Source organism: Numida meleagris, chromosome 1, assembly GCF_002078875.1.
Source record: "Numida meleagris isolate 19003 breed g44 Domestic line chromosome 1, NumMel1.0, whole genome shotgun sequence".
Lineage (NCBI taxonomy): Eukaryota > Metazoa > Chordata > Aves > Galliformes > Numididae > Numida > Numida meleagris.
Window position 1 is genome coordinate 106,967,593 of NC_034409.1, and position 19,506 is coordinate 106,987,098.

Here is a 19,506-nt window from a genome sequence, read left to right on the forward strand (position 1 = left end):
GTGTGCTCTGGGAGAGCAGACTTGAGGAAGGGAGGGAGAAAAGAGTGAGAAGTGTGAGAGAAGCAGCCCTGCGGGCACCAGGGTCAGCACAGGAGGAGAGCAAGAGTTGCTCCAGGCGCAGAGCAGCAGCTTCCTGCAGCCCAGGAGAGGCCCATGGAGGAGCAAGCTGCCCCCTGCAGCCCATGGGCACCGTGCAGAGCAGATCTCCTCGTACAGTTACGGAGGAGCCCACAGTGCAGCAGTGGATGAGGCATGAAGGATGCACAGCCCCTGGAGAGACCCTCCTGGAGCACCCTGGACCAGAGCTGCTGCCTGTGGAGAGCAGCCCGTGGTGGGGCAGGAGGGCTGGGGGAATTGCACCCATGGAGATCCATGTGGAGCAGTGTCTGAAGGGTGGGCCCTGTGGTACAGAGCCATGTTGGAGCAGTGCTTGGAGATCTGCAGCATGTAGGAAGCCCATGCGGGATCAGTTCAAGAAGGACCCATGTGGAGCAGGAGCAGAGTGACCATGAAGGAGGACCAGAGATGAAGCATTATGGACTGACTGCAGTCCCCATTCTCTGTTCCTCTGTGAGATGGAAGAAGAAAGGGCAAGATGTCCCTGTGATACCGTAAACTGTTCTAATGGGAAACTCTCTAAGACTCAAGTTGGAGTGTTAGAAAGCAGACATTCCTTATTTTCAGCGCTGGATGCGTAGGGGTTAAGCTCCTCCTGCTATGAATGCCTTGCACAAAAGATCTTCAGCTTATATATGTTACTTGTGTTACATATGCAGAGGTTTTCCCAGAGGTGTGTTACATATTGAATAACTGATTCCAAGCAGAATCTCCTTATTTTCTTGGTACAAAGACTTAGCAGAACTTCCTTGTCTGCTTGGTAGAGAGACACAGCTCTCATTGTTTTCATTCTCACTAGCAGTGTGTGCTTGCAGCCCAGATGACCAACTATGTTCTGGGCTGCATTAAAAGAGGAGTGGCCAGAAAGGAAGGGGAGGTGATTGTTCTCTTCTGGTCAGTTCTTGTGAGGCCCCATCTGGAGGACTGCGTCCAGGCCTGGGGCCTCTGGCACAAGAGAGACATAGAGCTCTTGGAATGGGTACAGAGGAGAGCGACTAAGATGATCAGAGGGTTGGCGGGGCACACAGCAGGGGGGTTGAAACTAGATGATCTTTGAGGTTCTTTTCAACCCAGGCCATTCTATTATTCTACAATTTTATGATTTTAAACTTCAAAGGCTTAAAGAAAGGTTTAGTCTCTGACTTTTCTATTGCACCAATAATCCTCACAGTATCATAGCCTAATTCATGTTTCTTTGTATTTAAAACTGAATAGGTGGCTCCTGTGTTAACCAAACAGCGTATTTCAGTTTCATCTTCCCCCAGCTTAATTTTAACCAGAGGCTCTGCTGGAGAAGATTCCTCTGATACCCTTCAATCCCTAGTTTCCACAGCTAACACAAGGATATCAGGTTTCCGAGATCTCTTCAGGTATGGACATTCTTGCTTCCGATGTCCCTCCTCCTCGACATCCACCACCTCTAAATCCACCCCAGCATTTAGGCCCCTCTGATCCTTGCCACTATTACATCCTAAGTAAAACCCTTGTAATACCTCTGCTACTACCTGAGCCTAAAGCAAAACACAGTACTTGATAACGCAGATCCCCCAGATTAAAAAAACTCATTTTAATTAGTACCTTTTGTATCTTGGGGACAGACTTAAATAAGTTTAGAGAATGAAGAATGAGGCGCTTGAGTATGGTGATCCCTTGGAATTGCAGGAAAAGGTGCTCTGTCTGTTGTTACAGTTCAACCAAAACTTGTTTCTGAAGAGAGCAGGTTTAAAGGCTTACCCATTAAATTTCTGTATTCAGTTCTAATTTAGGAGCCTGTCTTGGTTTCAGTAGGGATGGAATTGCTTTCTTCAGAGCATCTGTTATGATGCTGTATTTTGGTTCTAGGAGAAAAGCATTTCTATTTGAGCAGAAATTTTCCCAAAGTCTGTGCTGCTCAGGGCAGGAGGTAGAAGAGAATGGATGGGGAAAAAGTGATTTTAGTTTGCTTTCATTACATTACAGAAATTACATTAGTCTCCCTGTGCTTAGCTTGCTTCGTCCTTGACAGCAACTGGTGAGTGGTCTCCTTGTCCTTACCTCAACCTTTTAGCCTTTTTTCATCATATTCTCTTGCCCTGTTCTGTTGAGGAGGGGGAATGAGAGAGTGGTGTGGTGGAGCTGAGCTAGACATTCTTGTGAAACCACTGCGTTCACCCTCTACCCCCCCATAAACATTTCTTGCTTAGTCTGTGTAACAGAGACTAAGAATTCCCTGGGAATACCCTGTGGCAACTTCTTTTTTTTTTTTGCAAATACAAAGAAGTTATAAGTAACATCGAGGGAAATGTTTCAAGTCTTTCCTCTGGATATTTTACTGATTTGAGTTTGGGCATGTGATCTCTGTTAAGGGTTTGAACTAGGAGGTAGAAGCATTGTTTTGATTTTTCTCTGCTATGGTTAATGTTGATTTCAGAAGCTGTCAAGAGTGGTTGGCATTGATAATAATCACTGCTCAGTGCAGCACTTATGGACAAGCCACAGAGCAAGCCAGAAGAACAGCAGAACATGAACAATGCAAGTCTCAGCTTCAAAGGATTTGCCAGAAGAGTCGATCACGTCCCAAAGCAAGATAGTAATGAACTACATTCCTTACCAGCACCTTTAGGAGCTTTTGATGTGCCTCTGCCACCAGACTACAGCTATCAGGTGGCTTCCTGTGAACCAGAACTGAGTGACAGAAAGCCTCAGCATGAGCAGGAAGTATCCAAGAAGCTGAATGATAGAGAAGAGGACAAGGACAAGGTAAGGAAGGTGGCAGGGAAGGGCACAGATACTCCTTGTGCTCACTCCTGTGTTTCACGTTGCACTCCAAAATGAATTCCTCTGTCTCTTTGGGCACTTGTTAGGTCGAAGCAGAGGAGAATTTTTACAATCAGGTTCAAGAAGTCATTTGTGTAGCTAGGAAGATGTGTGCCTATCATTAATCTGCAGGCATAAAAACTGCTCATGTGATAAATAGCATGGCCGCAGCCTAGCAGCCAATATAATATGTAATATATATCTAATTCATTAGGAACAATTAGCAAACATTAAGTAGGAATCCTAAAATCTGAGATATTTTTTTACTTGAGGCTCCGCTACCTTCCTTCAACAAAAACATAATGAAATATTACTAATAATCTGTGTATATTTAGACACACAGACAGATTATAGAATCATTAAAGTTGGAAAAGACCTCTAAGATCATCTAGTCCAACCGTCCACCTACACCAATATTGCCCACTAACCATGTGCCTAAGTACTACATCTACCCTTCCCTTAAACACTTCCAGAGACAGTGTCTCCACCACCTCCCTGGGCAGCCTGTGCCACTGCCTCACCACGCTTTCTGAGAAGAAATGTTTCCTAATATCCAACCTGAACCTCCCCTGGCACAACTTGAGACCATTCCCTCTTGTACTGTCGCTGTTACATGGGAGAAGAGGACAAAGCCCACCTCACCACAGCCTCCTTTCAGGTGGTTGTAGAGACCAGTAAGGTCTCTCCTGAGCCTCCTCTTCTCCAGACTGAACAATCCTAGTTCCCTCAGCTGCTCCCCATAAGATGTGTGCTCCAGACCCTCACCAGCTTTAAGTGTGTGTCATAGTTAATGAGGTTCCTTGAGAATGTCTGAGGTTACTCAGCAGTAAACACTGTAATAAAGGTACTATGGAAGGGTTATCAATAGCCTTTTAAAACACCTGCTGGCAGAGCTGTGTACCACCTTTCTTATCTGACAGAGATATTTTCAGAGGTGACTTTCTTAGACAGAGGTGATAGTGGTGGCCAGCTAGGATCTGTAAAATACTGATATTCTCAAAATTGCATTTCTGGAGACAGCAAACTGGAGCATAGTGAGAAGAACTGACTGAAAGCACACTGTCAGTCTTTATATGCTTAAATGAGCGTCTTTAACAGCAGATAGACCGGCTGGGTAAAGGGCTTGAAATAACTCCATTTGGTTTCATGAAAGTAAAGAGCATGTCTTACTACCTTGCACATAGTATCAGAAACAAACAAAAGATGTAACGACATTAATTATTCATTTAAAATAAAACTGTCATATTCATTCCTTATCTTGGCCTGAATTAAGGCAAAGAGAGGAGATAAGAGCTATAAGATTTTAGCCACCTATTAAGGGCGCTACAGCAGAATGATTTGGCGATTGATTAGCAACTAAATCTTCAAGCTTCAAAAAAGATTTAATAAGCTTTCTGTACTAAATTTATAACTGTGGCCAGTCTCTATTTGCATACGTATCCTTCCATACCTCTGTATATGAGTGGAAGAAAATGGCAGTTATTAAAAAAAATTATCTTCAGAGCACATTTTGTTTTGAGGTCTCCTTTTACTTTTCACCTTTCAGGACAGCTTAGAAAATTGGTTATTTTTACCAAGGTTGTTTCAGTCACTGAGCCAATCTCAGTAGAATTAGCCATAGTTATATCCATCTGTTTATAACACGAAGGTGCAAGGATGCACAGTGTTATGAATTACAGACTGGTGCTTGTACATAAGGTTTACAAGAGAATGAAGAGCTGGAAAAGGTGCCTAGAAAGTGTCTTGTTCTTGCTGTTGTTTTGTGTGGTTGGGTTGTTTTGATGTTTTTTTTTCTTTCTGGTATCAGCTTATTTTAAAATTATGCGAAATTAATTGTAAGTTTAACTCCAACAGGCAGCAGAACACAGCTTGTACAACCAATATGAAGAGAAGATCCGACCTTGCATTGATCTTCTCAACAGCCTGAGAACACTTGGAATAGGAAAAGACCTGATGTTGCCTGCAATCGCAGTGATTGGAGACCAGAGCTCTGGGAAAACCTCCATCCTTGAAGCTTTGTCTGGTGTTGCTCTTCCTAGGGGCAATGGTACGAACTCACCGTCTCAGGTTTTCACCTGAATTTGACACTGATGAGGTAGAAGGCCTTTTTTTTTTCCCCCTGGTGTTTAGGAGTAGATTACATTGTGACTGAGGCTATACCTAAATCACAAGACTCCAGAATCTTTCCCATCTCTTGTTTCCAGTAGAAGAAATGGATGTGCAGGTGGGACACTGCAGTGTTACTCCAACAGGTTGCACGGTCTGGGTGGGCAAGGGAGGGGAAATAAGAATGTGTAATGTAACATACTTGCTCCAAGTTGTAGGCAGGCAGAAAGGCAGCGGCATCAGCTAACTCTGTGTATTCCCCACCGAAATGTATTGCTTTCACATGCAAGATTAGTTTTGAAATTTATTTGTGTTACTTTTTTTTAGATCAAAATTTTCTTACAGAAATCTTTTTAGGCAGAAAATGTACAAAGTTCTTTGCTTGCAAACACGTGCCTTGGATGTGAGAGATGATTGTTGGAATACCGTATTTACAACTCAGGACAATTCATTTTCTGCATGTGTGTTCACATGTATGTACATGTATATCCACACACCCAAGTTCTGTGAGTTCTGTGTTGGTTGGCAATACCTGAGCACATCTAGGCTTTCGAATTGGACCTCAAGTCCAGGAAAAGGGTTTCCTTCATAAGATGTAGGTGCAGTGACTTGCAGTGAAGCAGGTCATTCAGAGAAGAGCAAATCTCCATTCTTGGAGGTCTGCAAGGCTGGCCAAGCCATGGTTGACCTCACATAGTACTGTTGACACAGAGAAGGAAGTCAGATGAGAGCCCTTTGGCACGTCCCTTCAAACTTTTTCTGTGCCTTTCCATGAAGTATTAGGCAACCCTGTGCACATCACCCAGTCCACTCACACACTGTCTATCACGCATAACAACTTTGTCACCTCTGTCTTTGGCACTACTGCAGGTATCGTTACTCGATGTCCTCTGGAACTTAAACTGAAAAAAATAACAACTCCACAGGAGTGGAAAGGGGTAATTCATTACCGCAACATGGAAATACAGCTCCAGAATGCCTCAGAGGTGGAGAAAGCAATAAGAAAAGGTAAGTTGTAGTGTATTGGCCTTGCTCAATCTCCTTTGAATTCCTTCTCCCCTTTTCTTAGGCTGAGAAACAGTCCTCAGACAAACACAGGGATTATAGCCTCCAAGAACTGAATGTAGAGCAGAAGAAGATGAGGCAGTACAATCTAGGTCAAGAGAGCTGTGCTAATTATTGCTTCAGTGAAGAAGATGGTCCACGATATCTGACAAAAACTCAGGCTGTGTGCTCAGCTGGATGCTATTTGTCTGGTTTGGGAAGTTTGCCTGTCAAGCTGCAAGCATGTGAAGCCCTAAATGGTTCGTGACATCAGCTCAAATGTTCAGGAAAGATGCATGTGGTGTCTGTGGCTGGAAAGCCTATGACTATGGAGAACATTGAAAGACGGCAGAGTGGAGGGCATACAGAGCTTCTGTCGGTTATTGTGACCACGGCCTCAGGCGCTGCCATGTCACAGCTTCACTCTTATGGTGTTTCATGCAGTTCAAGAAAATATTTTGTTATCCAGTGTAGTAAGCACTTGCTCTAAATGTGGAAGTGGTATTGTTCTTATTTCCTTGGCTAGGACAGCTCTTCAACATTGCTATACATCATTTTCATAATGAGAACTGTGTTCAGTTTTGGGACCCTCACTACAAGAAAGTCATTGAGGCCATGGACTGTGTTTAGAAAAAGGCAACAAAGCCATGAAGAGTTTGGAGCACAAATCTTGCAGGGAGCAGCTGAGGGAACTGGGATTGTTCAGTCTGGAGAAGAGGAGGCTCGGGGGAGACCTTATTGCTCTCTACAACCACCTGAAAGGAGGCTGTGGTGAGGTGGGCTTTGGCCTCTTTGCCCAGGTATCAGCGATAGGGTGAGAGGGAATGGCCTCAAGTTGCACCAGGGGACGTTGAGGTTGGATATTAGGAAATATTTCATCTCTGAAAGAGTGGTTTGAGGCACTGGAGTTACCATTCCTGGACGTGTTTAAGGAAAGGGTATAGATGTAGTACTTAGAGGCATGGTTTAGTGGACAATATTAGTGTAGGTGAGTGGTTGGACTAGAAGACCTTGGTGTTCTTTTCCAACCTTAATGATTCTATGATGATGTTATTTCATTAGTTTTTCAATATGTTGTTTGGAGGTTTTCAATATACCCTTCACAAACTGCAAAGGAAATTGTATGATTTGAATAAGCTAACTACAGAGCTGAAAAAATCTCTCATGAAAACTGTAATGGGGTTTTCTTGCTCCACAGTCCTGTTCATGGTTCCAGCATTATTGCCTACACACAACCTGGGAAAAAAATGGTTGATCTGTCAACCTCACTATCAATGTGAGGAGAATATAGAATAACATCTATTCATCTTTAAAGGCAGCTAAAAATTAATTAAAGTCTACAGAGTATCTTGATGCTGAGGAATAATTTCTGGTAAATACTTTAATAATAAATAAATACTGGTAAATACTTTATCCTATTGTTTTTGTTATGGTTTATTTACATGTATTTTGTCTTCGTATATGACAATCCATTAGTATATGCTCTGTAAAATACTGCAGTTTCCACTCCAAAGGGATTTCAGATAATAGTTTTCTTGGATTTACGCAGAAATGGATTTACATTCATGGCTGGGTCTGAAAAAAGCCTTGCCTAAAAGAAATGTAGGTGACAGAAGATATTTTTGAAGTCATCATATTCCCACTTCAACTAAACTTTGATGCAGAATTTGAAGCCTGTATTCTTTGCTTTCCTCTTTTTGCCTTTCAGCCCAGGATATAGTGGCTGGCACTAGTGGTAACATTAGTGAAGAACTAATTTCCCTAAAAATCTGGTCCCCGCACGTCCCAGACCTGACACTAATTGATCTTCCTGGAATTGCCAGAGTGGCCATGGGGAACCAGCCTCAAGATATTGGCCAACAGGTAACACTCAGTTTTATCTGCCAACTTACACAAAGGTTCTCTTCTGTAGCCTATCTTACATGCAAATCTTTGCTGTAGGACTCTGGAATTATTATGCTGGGCTTCTGAGCCATTATTAGAGCTACACTAGCAAACAGACCTGGTTTTCAGAAAGGCAATGCTGATAGGAACAGTGAGGACCAGGATCTCTTGTCTTGCACTGTTGTGCAGGAGGGAGCTGCCCATGCTGGCCTAGGTGAGCTACCCCAGGTGCCTGCTAGGGCAGCAGGGAACAACACAGCTGCACAGACCCTGTTTTGCAGATGGATCTTGAACACAGCACTGCCTCCATGCCCCTAGGCTGGAGCACAGGCTGGAGGATAGATGCATCCCAAACGGGTTGCGTCTTCTCAGTGTTGTAGAGATGCTTGGCAAAGGTGAAATGTCTGAGTTCTTGTAAGCTCTTCTGGAGCAAGAAGGCAGGTCAGCGCTTTTCATAGCTCAATGCTCTGTCATCCTTTGCTGACAGTGTGCATGCAAAAGGGACCAGCTGTCATTTTTTTCTCATCCCTTACAGTATCTCTGCAAGCCCATTCTGGAGTGAACAGGATGTGTGTTAAAGTGAAGGATATCTCTATGCTTCCCCTGGTGGCTTTTAGAAGAAATGCCAGGGAATGCAAATAAAACTCCAGGCCGGCTGTGAGGGTGATGTGCCAGAGCTGGCTATACTGTTTCTCCCAAAATAACTTTAAACAGAAACTTGGAATAAGAGTAGAATGAACTAAGCTATCAAATTCAAAAAGGAGGCAAAGGTTGAATAGTCTGGGCTTCTCTCTCTGAGACAAGCGTAATTTCATTTTACAACTAGACAGTAGCCTTTCTGTTGTTTTTAGAAGAAAGCAGTAGGTGTGACATGATACATGAGCCACACTTTTCAGCTGCGTGAATGCTTCAGACACACAGGGTGCAATATTCTATCATGTCAGAAATTTGGATGAATGGGAAGTAGACAAGAGAGACATCTTTATCAAGAGTTGGAATAAAGAGTTAACTTAATTATCAGAACAATGGAACTGTGTGTATCTTTTACAATAGTACGCAAACTATGAGCAACTTGTTTACTTTGGCATTAAAACACAGAAATGATGTCAACTAGATGTCATGCATGATGCTTTTTTCCACAAATCATCCACTGAAAAGTAAGTCAAATATATTTGCTCTCCTTTCAGAGATACATACTTGAGATTCATCAGCATAATCTGTCTTTCATTCTGTAAGTGTGTAACTAGGCATCAGAACTCACTTTTCTTATGAGATTGTTTATGAAATATCATATTTCCCTAAAGAAAGATGTTATCCACAAGAGCTACATTTTACATAGTATGAAATGTTAAATTTTATGTAATTTACATGATTTTTTCATGACAGATATAACAATAGTCTGTTCTCATTAACATTAGATGTTTGGATTTATCTTTCTGTAGGAAAAGAGGCTACACTATTCTCTTAACCCATTCCCATGCCATTCTTTAGCATTTAATAGTATCCACAGTATGTGTGACATATCGTGTCATCGCGTGACTTGTACTGCTAGGAATGGTCGCATCCTACATGCAAGCATTTGATTTCATTGAACTTCTTATTATATTACATTTCAGATCAAAATACTACTGAAAAAATTTACTGGCTGCAAAGAGACAATCAATTTGGTAGTGCTGCCATGTAATGTGGATATTGCGACAACAGAAGTGCTGAAAATGGCTCAAGAGGTGGACCCCACAGGAGAAAGGACACTTGGTGAGAAATTTTTTAAGTTAAAAAAGTGTAAATCATTTATTTCCATGAAGGTCTGATGTTGTCTACTTCATGCTAGAACTGCAAAGTTCTAGTTCAAAGCTACTAGAAGAAGAAATAAGCAGACTAAATAAACTCTTTACAAGGCTGGAGGTGATCTACTAGCTCTTAAAATATCTCAGATTTGAGTCTAGCTGGCATTCACATTGCGAATAATTGAAAATCAAAAATCTCAGAGCTAATGCTGGGGAAGCCTTACTGCTCTCTTTTGAAAAAGTTTGCAAGGCAAAAGGTGGAGTGAGCGTCCAACTGCAGAGCAAGTTTTACAGTGCAAAGCCCAAGAGCTGAGGACCTTCTAGGAGAGGAAACAAAACAAAGAAAGAGCAGTTACTGTAGAAAAATGCTGTAGGGAACATTCCCACTCTTACAGTGAGATGTCCTACTGCACATCTTCCACCTTCAACTTCTGTGCTTGACTAACTTTCTCTTTGGGTAATTTCACAGGGATCCTCACCAAACCAGATCTGGTGGACAAAGGGACTGAAGAAACTATCCTTAAGATAATGCGAAATGAGGTCATCCCACTCAGGAAAGGTTACATGATTGTCAAGTGTCGTGGGCAACAGGACATCTACAACGAACTGTCCTTGGCCTCTGCAATCCAGCAAGAGAGACAATTCTTCGAGATTCACAAACATTTCAGGTATTTCTCACATAAAGAACCTAACCCAAAGTATACTGAAATCACCTCAAATCTTCCTGTTGACTTGCTGAATTAATTATCCTTCCTATTTCTCTTTGCCAGTGTAGTATGACTTTCCAGTAATCCAGAATAATTTTACATGTCAAATACTCTTTAAAAGTATATTTTGATTGCAAGTTCAATATGTGTCTGTCCTTAACTTCTACTTCCTGAAAGTTTGGCTGGAAAGCTGTCTGGCAACAAAGCATCCTGGAGGTGCTGATCGGCAGCCATCTGAACATGAGCTGGAAGTGGGCTCCCATGGCCAAGAGGGCCAGCAGCATCCTGGTCTGCATCAGGAATACTGTGGTCAGCAGGGCTGGGGAAGTGATTGTACCTGGCACTGATGAAACTGCAATTCAAATAGTATGCTCAATTTTGGGCCCCTCACAGGAAGAAGAACACTGACTTGGTCAAGCATGTGCAGAGAAGGGAGTGCATTTGCAGATTGCAGGAGGTGATTCTGTCCCTCTGCTCTGCTCTCATGAGACCCTTCCTACAGTACTGCATCCACTTCTGCAGCTCCCAACACAAGAAGGACATGGAGCTGTTGATACAGGTCCAGAGGAGGGCCACAAAGATGATCAGAGGGCTGGAGCACCTCCCCTACAGGGGCAGGCTGAAAGAGCTGGGGCTCTTCAGCTTGGAGAAGAGAAGGCTCCAAGAAGACCTTATAGCGACCTTCCAGTACTTGAAGGGGGCCTACAGGAAATCTCGGGAGGGACTTTTTTGATGGACATGTAGCAACAGGATGAGGGGAAATGGCTTTAAACTGGAAGAGGTTGTGGATGCCCCCTCCCTGGAAGCATTCAAGGCCAGGCTGGATGGGGCTTTGAGCAACCTGGTCTAGAGGGAGGTGTCCCTGCCTATAGCAGGGAGGCTGGAACTAGATGATCTTAAAGGTCCCTTCCAACCCAAACCATTCTATGATTCTGTAAGAGCAACAAAGCTTGCTGGTAAAGGGACTAGAAAGCAAGTGTTATGATGAGAGGCTGAGGGAATTGATGTTATCTAATCTGAAGGAGGCTGAGGGAAGATCTCATCATTCTCTACAACTGCCTTGAAAGGAGGTTGCAGCAAGGAGGAGAGGACTGGTCTCTTTTCTTGGGTGACAAGTGATAGGATGTTAGGAAAATGGCCTCACGTTGTACCAGGGGAGGTTTAGATTAAATATTAGGAAGAGATTTTGGTCAAGCACTGGAGAGAACTGCCCAGGGAAGTGGATGATTCCCCATCACTGGAGGAATTTAAGTCACATGTGGATGTTGCACTAAGGGACTTGGTGTAGTGATGGAAGTTGGTAGGCAGGTTTACAGTTGGTCTTGATAATCTTGAAAGTCTTTTCTAACCCAGATGATTCTATGATTCTGAAAGCAATTATCCTCAGAAGACCAGAATAGTCTTAAAGAAGACAAGGTAAGCACATGAGCCCTTCCAGTTAAGCACTGAAGTATTTCTATTCACTGGAAAACACCATGAAACTCAGCAGAAGAAAACACTGTCTGCGCTGAAGACATACGTTTCCCCAGAAGGTGACTTAGCGGTAAATCAGTCATTACATGTAGAATAATAGGTGAAAAGTGTTTTGAATTGGCATACTTCCCACAAGCAGAAATAACATAGCAGGTTTTTTGGTGTTTTTTTGTTTGTTTGTTTATTTTCAGCATTCTTCTGGATGAAAATAAGGCTACTATCCCTCATCTGGCAAATAAGCTTACAAATGAACTTGTGGGACACATTATTGTAAGTAATGGAAATGTCATGCTAAGAAATTTGTATCAGTTACTATCAGAAAAAAAAAATCCTACCCTTCTCCCTTTCAGCATTTTTTTTTTCTTTTTATGCATATGTAAGGCTTATCCTTTAACCTGAAACTATCCAAGGACAAATAGAGATGAGAGTTAGAGGGAAGGAAAACGGTGATCTGTCCTCAGATTTGCCCTTAAATGGAGGACTGACAATAGACAACATATTTCATCTGCTTGTGACTCATAACCCCTGCCTTTTCAAGAGCAGCCATGGTGCTCCTTTTTGTTTGTGAATAGTGTTGATAGGCTGAGTAACAAGTTACTGCTATTAGCTTTCTAAAACATAATTTCTATCAACTGAAAATGTCTTCAAAAATCTCAAGTAAGAGCTAATTATTTCATTAGAGTAATATATTATTTTTATTATTTTATACAAATATATATATAAATAATACACTACTCCATGAAGAGAAAATACTAAAGTACAGTGACCTGAAGGAGGAAAAAAAATCTGTATTTATATGAACTTAAATGAATAAAAAAAAAGCAACCAAACAGCTGAGTTCAATCATGTATTTGCTAGGAATGGAGGGATCAGCATACTCCCTACATCATGAACTGCCATGAGACACTTTTTGGCACACTGTACGTGAAGCCTTGCCCTAGACTGCAGCTCTTCTGCCTACTGGCAGTGAGCATCTCAGTCAATCCCAGCATCTCAGGGAGCTTCTCTCCATATTTCCCCTGTGGTGTTATTCCAGTTGCTCCTGGAGTGATTTTTTGTTTCATTCCAAAACCAGATGTGTTCAGCCTGCCTAAGGGTCCTTCTTTTCTGTCTACCCTCCAGAAAACTTTGCCTACTATAGAGAACCAAATACATGATGCACTGCAACAATCAATGCAGGAACTACAAAAATACACAGAAGGCACACCCAAAACTGACAGTGAGAAGGTGATTTTCCTCGCAGGAGTAAGTATCAATATTGGTTCAGTTACAGAGCCGAGCAGACCCTTCTAAAGAAAGCAAGGTAACAGGATCGACCAGGAAGCTTCTGGGATCTGTCACTGAGGGGTCTTCATAGAATCACAGGATATCCCAAGTTGGAAGAGACCCACAAGGATCGCCAAGTCCAGCTTCTGGCTCCACACAGCACCACCTGAAATTCAGACCCTATGTCTGAGAGCATTGTCAAAACACTCCTTGAACGCCGGCACTCGGGGCCATGCCCACTGCCCTCTGGTGCAGACCCTTTCCCTAACCCCCAGCTGCCCCTCTCCCGACGCAGCTCCATGCCGTTCCCTTGGGTCCTGTCGCTGTCACCAGAGAGCAGAGCAGTGCTGGGCCTGGTGCCCCCTGGGTACAGTTGTCCCTTTGGCTCCAGGGCACACTGCTGACTCAGGTACAGCTTACCATTAGCCAGAACCCCCAGGTTCCTTTCCACGGGACTGCTCTCCTGCTTCTCCTCCCCCACTTTGTACATATATCCAGGACTGCCCCATCCCAGGTGCAGAATACAGCGCTTGCTCTTGTTAAACTTCATGTGGTTGGTGATTGTCCAGCCTTCAGTACCCGTGTATCCAAGTCACATTTATGAAATCATTGGATAGAACTGGCCCTAAAATGAAGCCATGCAGAGCACCACTAGTGACTGGCCACCATCCTGATGTAATCCCATTCACTATAACCCTTTGAGCCCAAACCATCAGTGAGTTGCTCACCCATCACCTTATGTTTTTGTCTTGCCATATGCTGGACATTTTGTCCAGAAGAATACTGTGAGAAACAGGATTGAAAGCTTTGATGAAATCCAAAAGATTACATCGGCTGGCTTCCCTCAGCCAACTAGTTGGGTAACCTTGTCATAAAAGGAAATTAAATTCGTTAAACAGGACTTTCCCCTTATGAGCCCATTTTGCAAGTTACCTAGGCAACACTCTGTCAGGAATACATCACACTTGGAAAAATTACCAACTACAGGACCCCACAGCAATTCTAGCATATTTTTCTTGTGATTATGTGACAAAAGTACTCAACAACATGGTTGATTTGTCACAAGCATCTCAGACAGGGAAAACCTTCGCTCTTTCCTGCCTGGCATTTTGAGAGGTTTCCATTGTTTACAGCACTTGTAAGATGAAATGCCTTCCTAATATCAAAACATACTTTGCAAGTCCATCTGATTTTATCCTCTTGGGGATCTCATCTGTTTCTGTAAGATTTTGGCCAACCAGCAGAGGAGTTTATGCAGGTTCATCAGCTTTCAAAGACTATACACTTCTGGTCAAGTATGATTTAGTTAATGGTTCTAAGAGTCTGCATGGTGGGGATGGAGAATGGGGAAAGAGCATCACAATCATTCTCTTCTACCTGTGCTTGTTTGGGGAGAATTGGGGGGAAGCAACCAAGAGCTAAGAGCATGAAAGATGTAAGGAAATAATGCCTTCAGTCATGTCTCTAGTATCTAATGACTGTAGATTTACTTAACACATACAAGTTAGTCTGAAGAAATAAAGCTTCAGTACACTGATTGTTTTTTGTGTTCTTTTTTGATTCATTACAGTTGATCAAAGTGTTTAATGAAGATATCTCTCAGACAATTTATGGAAAGGAATCCTTGTTTGGAAACGAAGTCAGACTGTTTACAAAAATCCGCAGAGAGTTTCAGATATGGGAAGCAATGCTCCTGGAGATCTCTGCCAAAGGTAAGCATAGAAAACCATCACTTGCACCTGATCTGAGAGATTCCATCCCAGAGCTTTTAAATTAAGAGACAACACCCTGAATATGTTGTTTTCAAAAAAGTGAAAAATAAGAATTTAGAAGCATTCTTCTGCTGTAATGTTGTAGTTATGCTTTGGCCCTTAGGCACAGAGACCCAGCTTGTGCAAATTACTGTCCTTCCAGAGAGATCAGTGGACTTCTCCCAAACAAGCAAAAAATAAAGACTGTCTTCTGGCAGAGAATTAACTGCTGATTCTCTGAACTATTCCTCTAAATAACAGCAGCAACAATAATAGAAATAATATTTATATTATAAATAAACTGTTGTTGTTATTAGTGTTTTGGGATTTTCATCTTTTTTGTTCTGTTCAGCTCTGGTTTAAGATGTGGGAGAAACAATTCCAAGACTACAGTAACTATAACCCTGTAAAGAGTAGCCCTTTTTGATTTTGGAGATGACGTAGCAACATCTGCTAGTCAAGTAGTCACTCTTTAAACAAGTTCTTTTAGTCTTTGGTACGCATCTTTGTCAACATCACTAGTGGCTCTAAAACAATAGGTATAAATAGGCTGCAGAGGTACAGTCAGCCAGAGGCAAATACATATATGTAGGGAGACAGCCAGACACTGGTGTGTGTCATTGTTTCTTACGTCCCATTCATGGTGTACCAAGCCAATCAACATGACTGTATAGAGGGAAAAAAAAATACAAAAAACAGAGTAAGATAATTAGGGCACTGAGCAATGAGTGCCAGCTTCCTTCTGCAGTAACTGTGTTGCTTTAAAGATGAGTTCTACTGAAGAGCGTTTTCTAAGAGACTTCTTTCTTAATCAGAAATTTATGAAGTAACCTAATAGTAAAGCAATGTTATTTTAATATTACAGTTCAAGAAGTCATACACAATAGAGTGTGCAAATATGAAGACCAGTACCGTGGACGGGAGTTCCCAGGCTTTGTCAGCTACTGGACATTTGAGGACCTTTTAAAAGAGCAAATTGCAAAACTGGAGAAGCCAGCTATTGTGGTGCTGAACAAAGTGATCTGTACGTCTCACAGGCCACACAAGGCCATTGCATGGGTGGCAGTGGTGTGCCTGATAATTTTGTGTCCTGAACATGCCACTGTTCTCATTAATGAAGCAAGAGCTCCAGCTGGGATGCCTCAGTGTGGAAGTGAATCCCATTCAACCTGTAGGATTATTCCTTCTCTAGAGCTGAGATCTCAAAACTCTGCACATGACCTTCAGAATTTTTTAGTACACTTCCCAGTGGCTGGGAATGGGGAATTAGAAAGTAACTATAATACATAATACTGTAAAGAAACAGCATCCTGGAATGCTCCTTGGTGCCAGCCAAGCTGGTCGATATTGCCAGGCCCAGGGAATGGGATTCACAAACTAGAACTGGGAATCCAACTTCTTTGCCAGATCTTTGCATAATGGTATATATATTGCACAGTGACTACTGGGGATGGGGGAAAGGAGACATAACTCATCTCATAAATAACACCAAAAGAAAAAGTATGTCACAATCATTTCTCTGCCATGTTTGCTTTAGAAAACAACTACAGCATCTGTGCCAGTCAGTGCTCTGTACTGCAGGCACCAGCCCCTCTCCGTGGAGCGGCCACTCTGGGAATGAGAGGCAGATGTGCCTACGTGGCCAAGTGATGACCCACCTGGTCAAACTGAAAGCACATAGATTGCTTTATCTAAGAAATCTCAGGGATATTAAATATATGACATGGTAAGGGGTCTTCAGTGACTCATGCCTAGAAATATGAATTCCTATTTATTTGTATGATCGTAAAGGCATATTACATCTGGACAGATGCCCAGCTATTTCAGAATGAACACAGAGAGCAAGTTTTCCCAGGCCTCATATCGACAATAGCTTAAAAACCTTATTTTCTTACCTGACCTTGTTTTGTCTGTCTGTTCTTCCCTTAGGTCTAGTTGAAGAGAAATTTTTGGAGTTCGCTAACAAGCATTTTGCAAATTTTCACAACTTAAACAAAGCTGCTAAGGTGAGGGAGTAGCTATAACCTGAGATAATTCAAGAGCAAAACAGAATTACATTTGTAAATATAGCCATGCTTGTGGCGCCTATTCCATCGCGTTGCATGCAACTATGTGATTTCCTGACAGTCTATGATTTTTATAAAGTAAGACATTAAAAACAACTGCATGTTTGTAATGGCACTATTGAACATGCACTTTGCCTTGTGGTGCCATGTTGGCAAGATCTAAAGCATACATTCTCCGTTCATTTTGGTCACATTCTCAACGCGCACAACGCAATGCAAAGAAAACCTGGTATGGCTGCCATGAAGAGCTTATAAGTAACTTCAGTTTTAAGTCCTGCAGTGTTTTGTAAGCGTGTGGGTAGCCTTGGAGCACAGTGCTTTTACTTTCTGAAAGGCAAGCCAGTGTTAGCCAGAGCAGGCATCGCACCATTGATAAAAAGGAGCAGCAGCTAATGAGCAGTTTGAGATTGTTGGCAGATCTCTGTTTGCAGTTTGGAGGTGTCCAGGTTTTGGGGTGGAGTTAAACAGCATGGATGTCCTTGAAGACCTTTTCTGGGAAAGAGCTTTGAAAAAGAGGTGAGAAGCATTGCTGGCCTGCTACGAAGCAGAACCCACTCACAGGGCCCTGCTTGGAGAAACTCATAGGCAAATGCAAGTGAAACAGCTGATTTGCTGTGTGACTTGCATGGCTAAACACTATAAAAGTCCCAGTACAACCAAACAGCAAGCAAATAAGCTATTTTAGCCAAGCACATTGGTGCGGCATCTTCAGGCATAACACAATTAGAGGAAGTGTACTGGAAATGCTAAGTCACAGCCTGAACCAGTGATGGAGCACCTTGCTGGTGGGAAGGCAGGGCCAACCCAGGGGAGCTCAGGTGCATGCAATGCACCTGAGTGACTGGAAGGGGTGGAGCCAGGATCCAGCCCTTCCCAGATGTCATTTAAGGGTTGGCAGAGGAGGTAAGGGTATCTTGCTGGATGTTCCTGCCTACCAGAAGCCTTCTAAAGGTGAGCAGTTTGTTTTTTTTTTTTTTTTTTTTGTTTTTTTTTTCCTTTGATGCTGTGTCCACAGCTGCTGCACTTGGGCTTGTTCTCATTTGCTGCAGCCTAGGATTGTGCCACTCTGCTATTATTGCTATACTTTCCATCACATTATAGGAAGGAAGAAGGGAGGGGGTTCTGATAGACTCTGGGGGGAGGGAAAGGAAACAAAAACTTTATTCTGGTGTAGGAATATTAAGTTAGCATTTTAGGAGACCTCATGGACAATAGAGAGGAATTTATTGTCCTTGCAGACAGATGGTAGCACCAGCAAGGTAAGAAAGCATCATGTTCTTTTTAAAAAGATGCCAGATAGTGATGGCTTAGGTAGGGTTGGTTTGCTGACAACAGATAAGAAATTGTGCTTTTGAGAATGGTGGGAGGTGAAATCTGTTTCAGATCTGCTGCTACTACCTATTTCAAGAAGGAGATGCAGCTGAAATGCATGCAAAAACTGAGTGCAGGCTGAACTCATCCCTGGCAGCTGTTGCTTGTTCCCACCAATCTTGGGATTTTCCTTCAGGACAGGAGCACCAGGTTTCAATTTGTTTTGACATGATCCCACTTGTTTCTAATGAAGGGACTAAACACTATATTTTCCTGCTCTTTCATGAGAAAGGAACCAGAAGCTAAAACATCAATGTATGTACTAAGGGCCAGCCTGGGATTAGCTAGTGCTGCACTGAGGTGTTGAAAACTGCATCCACCTCACCTTCCCAAAGGATGTTGCTAAGCATCTCAGAACTTGTTCTTTTCTTTTCCAGGCCAGAATTGGTTGCATTAGAGAGAAACAAGCAACGACTGCGAAAAAGCGCATCCAGACTCAATTTAAAATGGAGAGAATCATGTACTGCCAGGATAACATTTACACAGATGATTTTAAAGCTGCCAATGCAGCTTCTTGCATCAGCAAAGATGCAAAAAGGAAGCAGCTTAGTTTTGGACCTGTTTCTAGTCAAGGCCCCAGCTTTGTCCAGAAAATAGTTTCTCACACAAAGGCCTATTTCACTGTAAGTTTGCAGACTACAACACCGTACACCAATGCTCTTAGGTTGGCTTCTCCTATGGGCATAAGTGCTAGGGGGATGTAAGGACTGTTACTTACCTGATCTGGGGGAGAGGAAAGGATGGAGAAGAGCCCTTAGCCCTGTAATGAGAAGTTAATGATATTTGGATGATGGCAAGCCCTCTTGCTCCAGTAAAAGAGCTTTACTCACATATACCCCTGCTATCCCTGAAGACTTTCAAGGCGAGGCTGGATCAGGCCCTGGGCAGTCTGATCTAGCTGTGGATGTCCCTGTTCGTTGCAGGGGAGTTGGACTAGATGACTTCTAAAGATCCCTTCCGACTCTAAGGATTCTATGATTCTGTTTCCAGAAAGTGGTTACAGTGGCTTCCAGTCGGATTCTAAACTTGGAGAGCAGGAGGAGCAGTAGTCAAATGTCTGGTTAAAATGGATTTGGCTCTCTGTAGAGATCAGAGTGACTATGCCACATTGCAAGAACCTCAGAAGTTAAGCAGAGAT

At 42.6% G+C, this 19,506-nt stretch overlaps 2 protein-coding genes across 13 annotated transcripts in view; one reads left to right on the forward strand and one right to left on the reverse strand.

Moving 5' to 3' along the window:
- Positions 1-19,506, forward strand: part of LOC110403101 (interferon-induced GTP-binding protein Mx-like) — a 28,680-nt gene that overhangs the window by 6,964 nt on the left and 2,210 nt on the right. For 3 of the 6 annotated variants that reach the window (XM_021405936.1, XM_021405965.1, XM_021405945.1), the window contains exons 2-13: positions 1,333-2,856; positions 4,768-4,960; positions 5,890-6,027; positions 7,772-7,926; positions 9,564-9,702; positions 10,204-10,402; positions 12,106-12,184; positions 13,037-13,159; positions 14,751-14,892; positions 15,797-15,955; positions 16,861-16,937; positions 18,746-18,991. In XM_021405936.1, the coding sequence (XP_021261611.1) occupies positions 2,581-2,856; positions 4,768-4,960; positions 5,890-6,027; positions 7,772-7,926; positions 9,564-9,702; positions 10,204-10,402; positions 12,106-12,184; positions 13,037-13,159; positions 14,751-14,892; positions 15,797-15,955; positions 16,861-16,937; positions 18,746-18,991 (1,926 nt within the window). In that variant the 5' untranslated portion in view covers positions 1,333-2,580. The remainder of the gene's footprint in view (positions 1-1,332; positions 2,857-4,767; positions 4,961-5,889; positions 6,028-7,771; positions 7,927-9,563; positions 9,703-10,203; positions 10,403-12,105; positions 12,185-13,036; positions 13,160-14,750; positions 14,893-15,796; positions 15,956-16,860; positions 16,938-18,745; positions 18,992-19,506) is intronic. The other 3 variants (XM_021405955.1, XM_021405926.1, XM_021405958.1) reach the window with 3 other exon arrangements.
- The window catches only part of TMPRSS2 (transmembrane protease, serine 2), a 43,331-nt gene that overhangs the window by 2,016 nt on the left and 21,809 nt on the right, over positions 1-19,506 (reverse strand). For 2 of the 7 annotated variants that reach the window (XR_002441526.1, XR_002441520.1), the window contains 3 exons: positions 19,087-19,128; positions 16,827-16,956; positions 14,718-14,883 (listed from right to left, as the gene is read on the reverse strand). The exons of 1 other annotated variant lie outside the window; for it this stretch is intronic. Coding sequence is in view for 2 of the 6 variants with exons in the window: in XM_021406026.1 (XP_021261701.1) it covers positions 19,123-19,128 (6 nt within the window). In the remaining 4 variants the exon portion in view is untranslated. Of the gene's footprint in view, positions 1-14,717; positions 14,884-16,826; positions 16,957-19,086; positions 19,129-19,506 lie in introns of those variants that run through there. 4 more of the 7 variants (XR_002441521.1, XM_021406017.1, XR_002441522.1 and 1 more) reach the window with 2 other exon arrangements.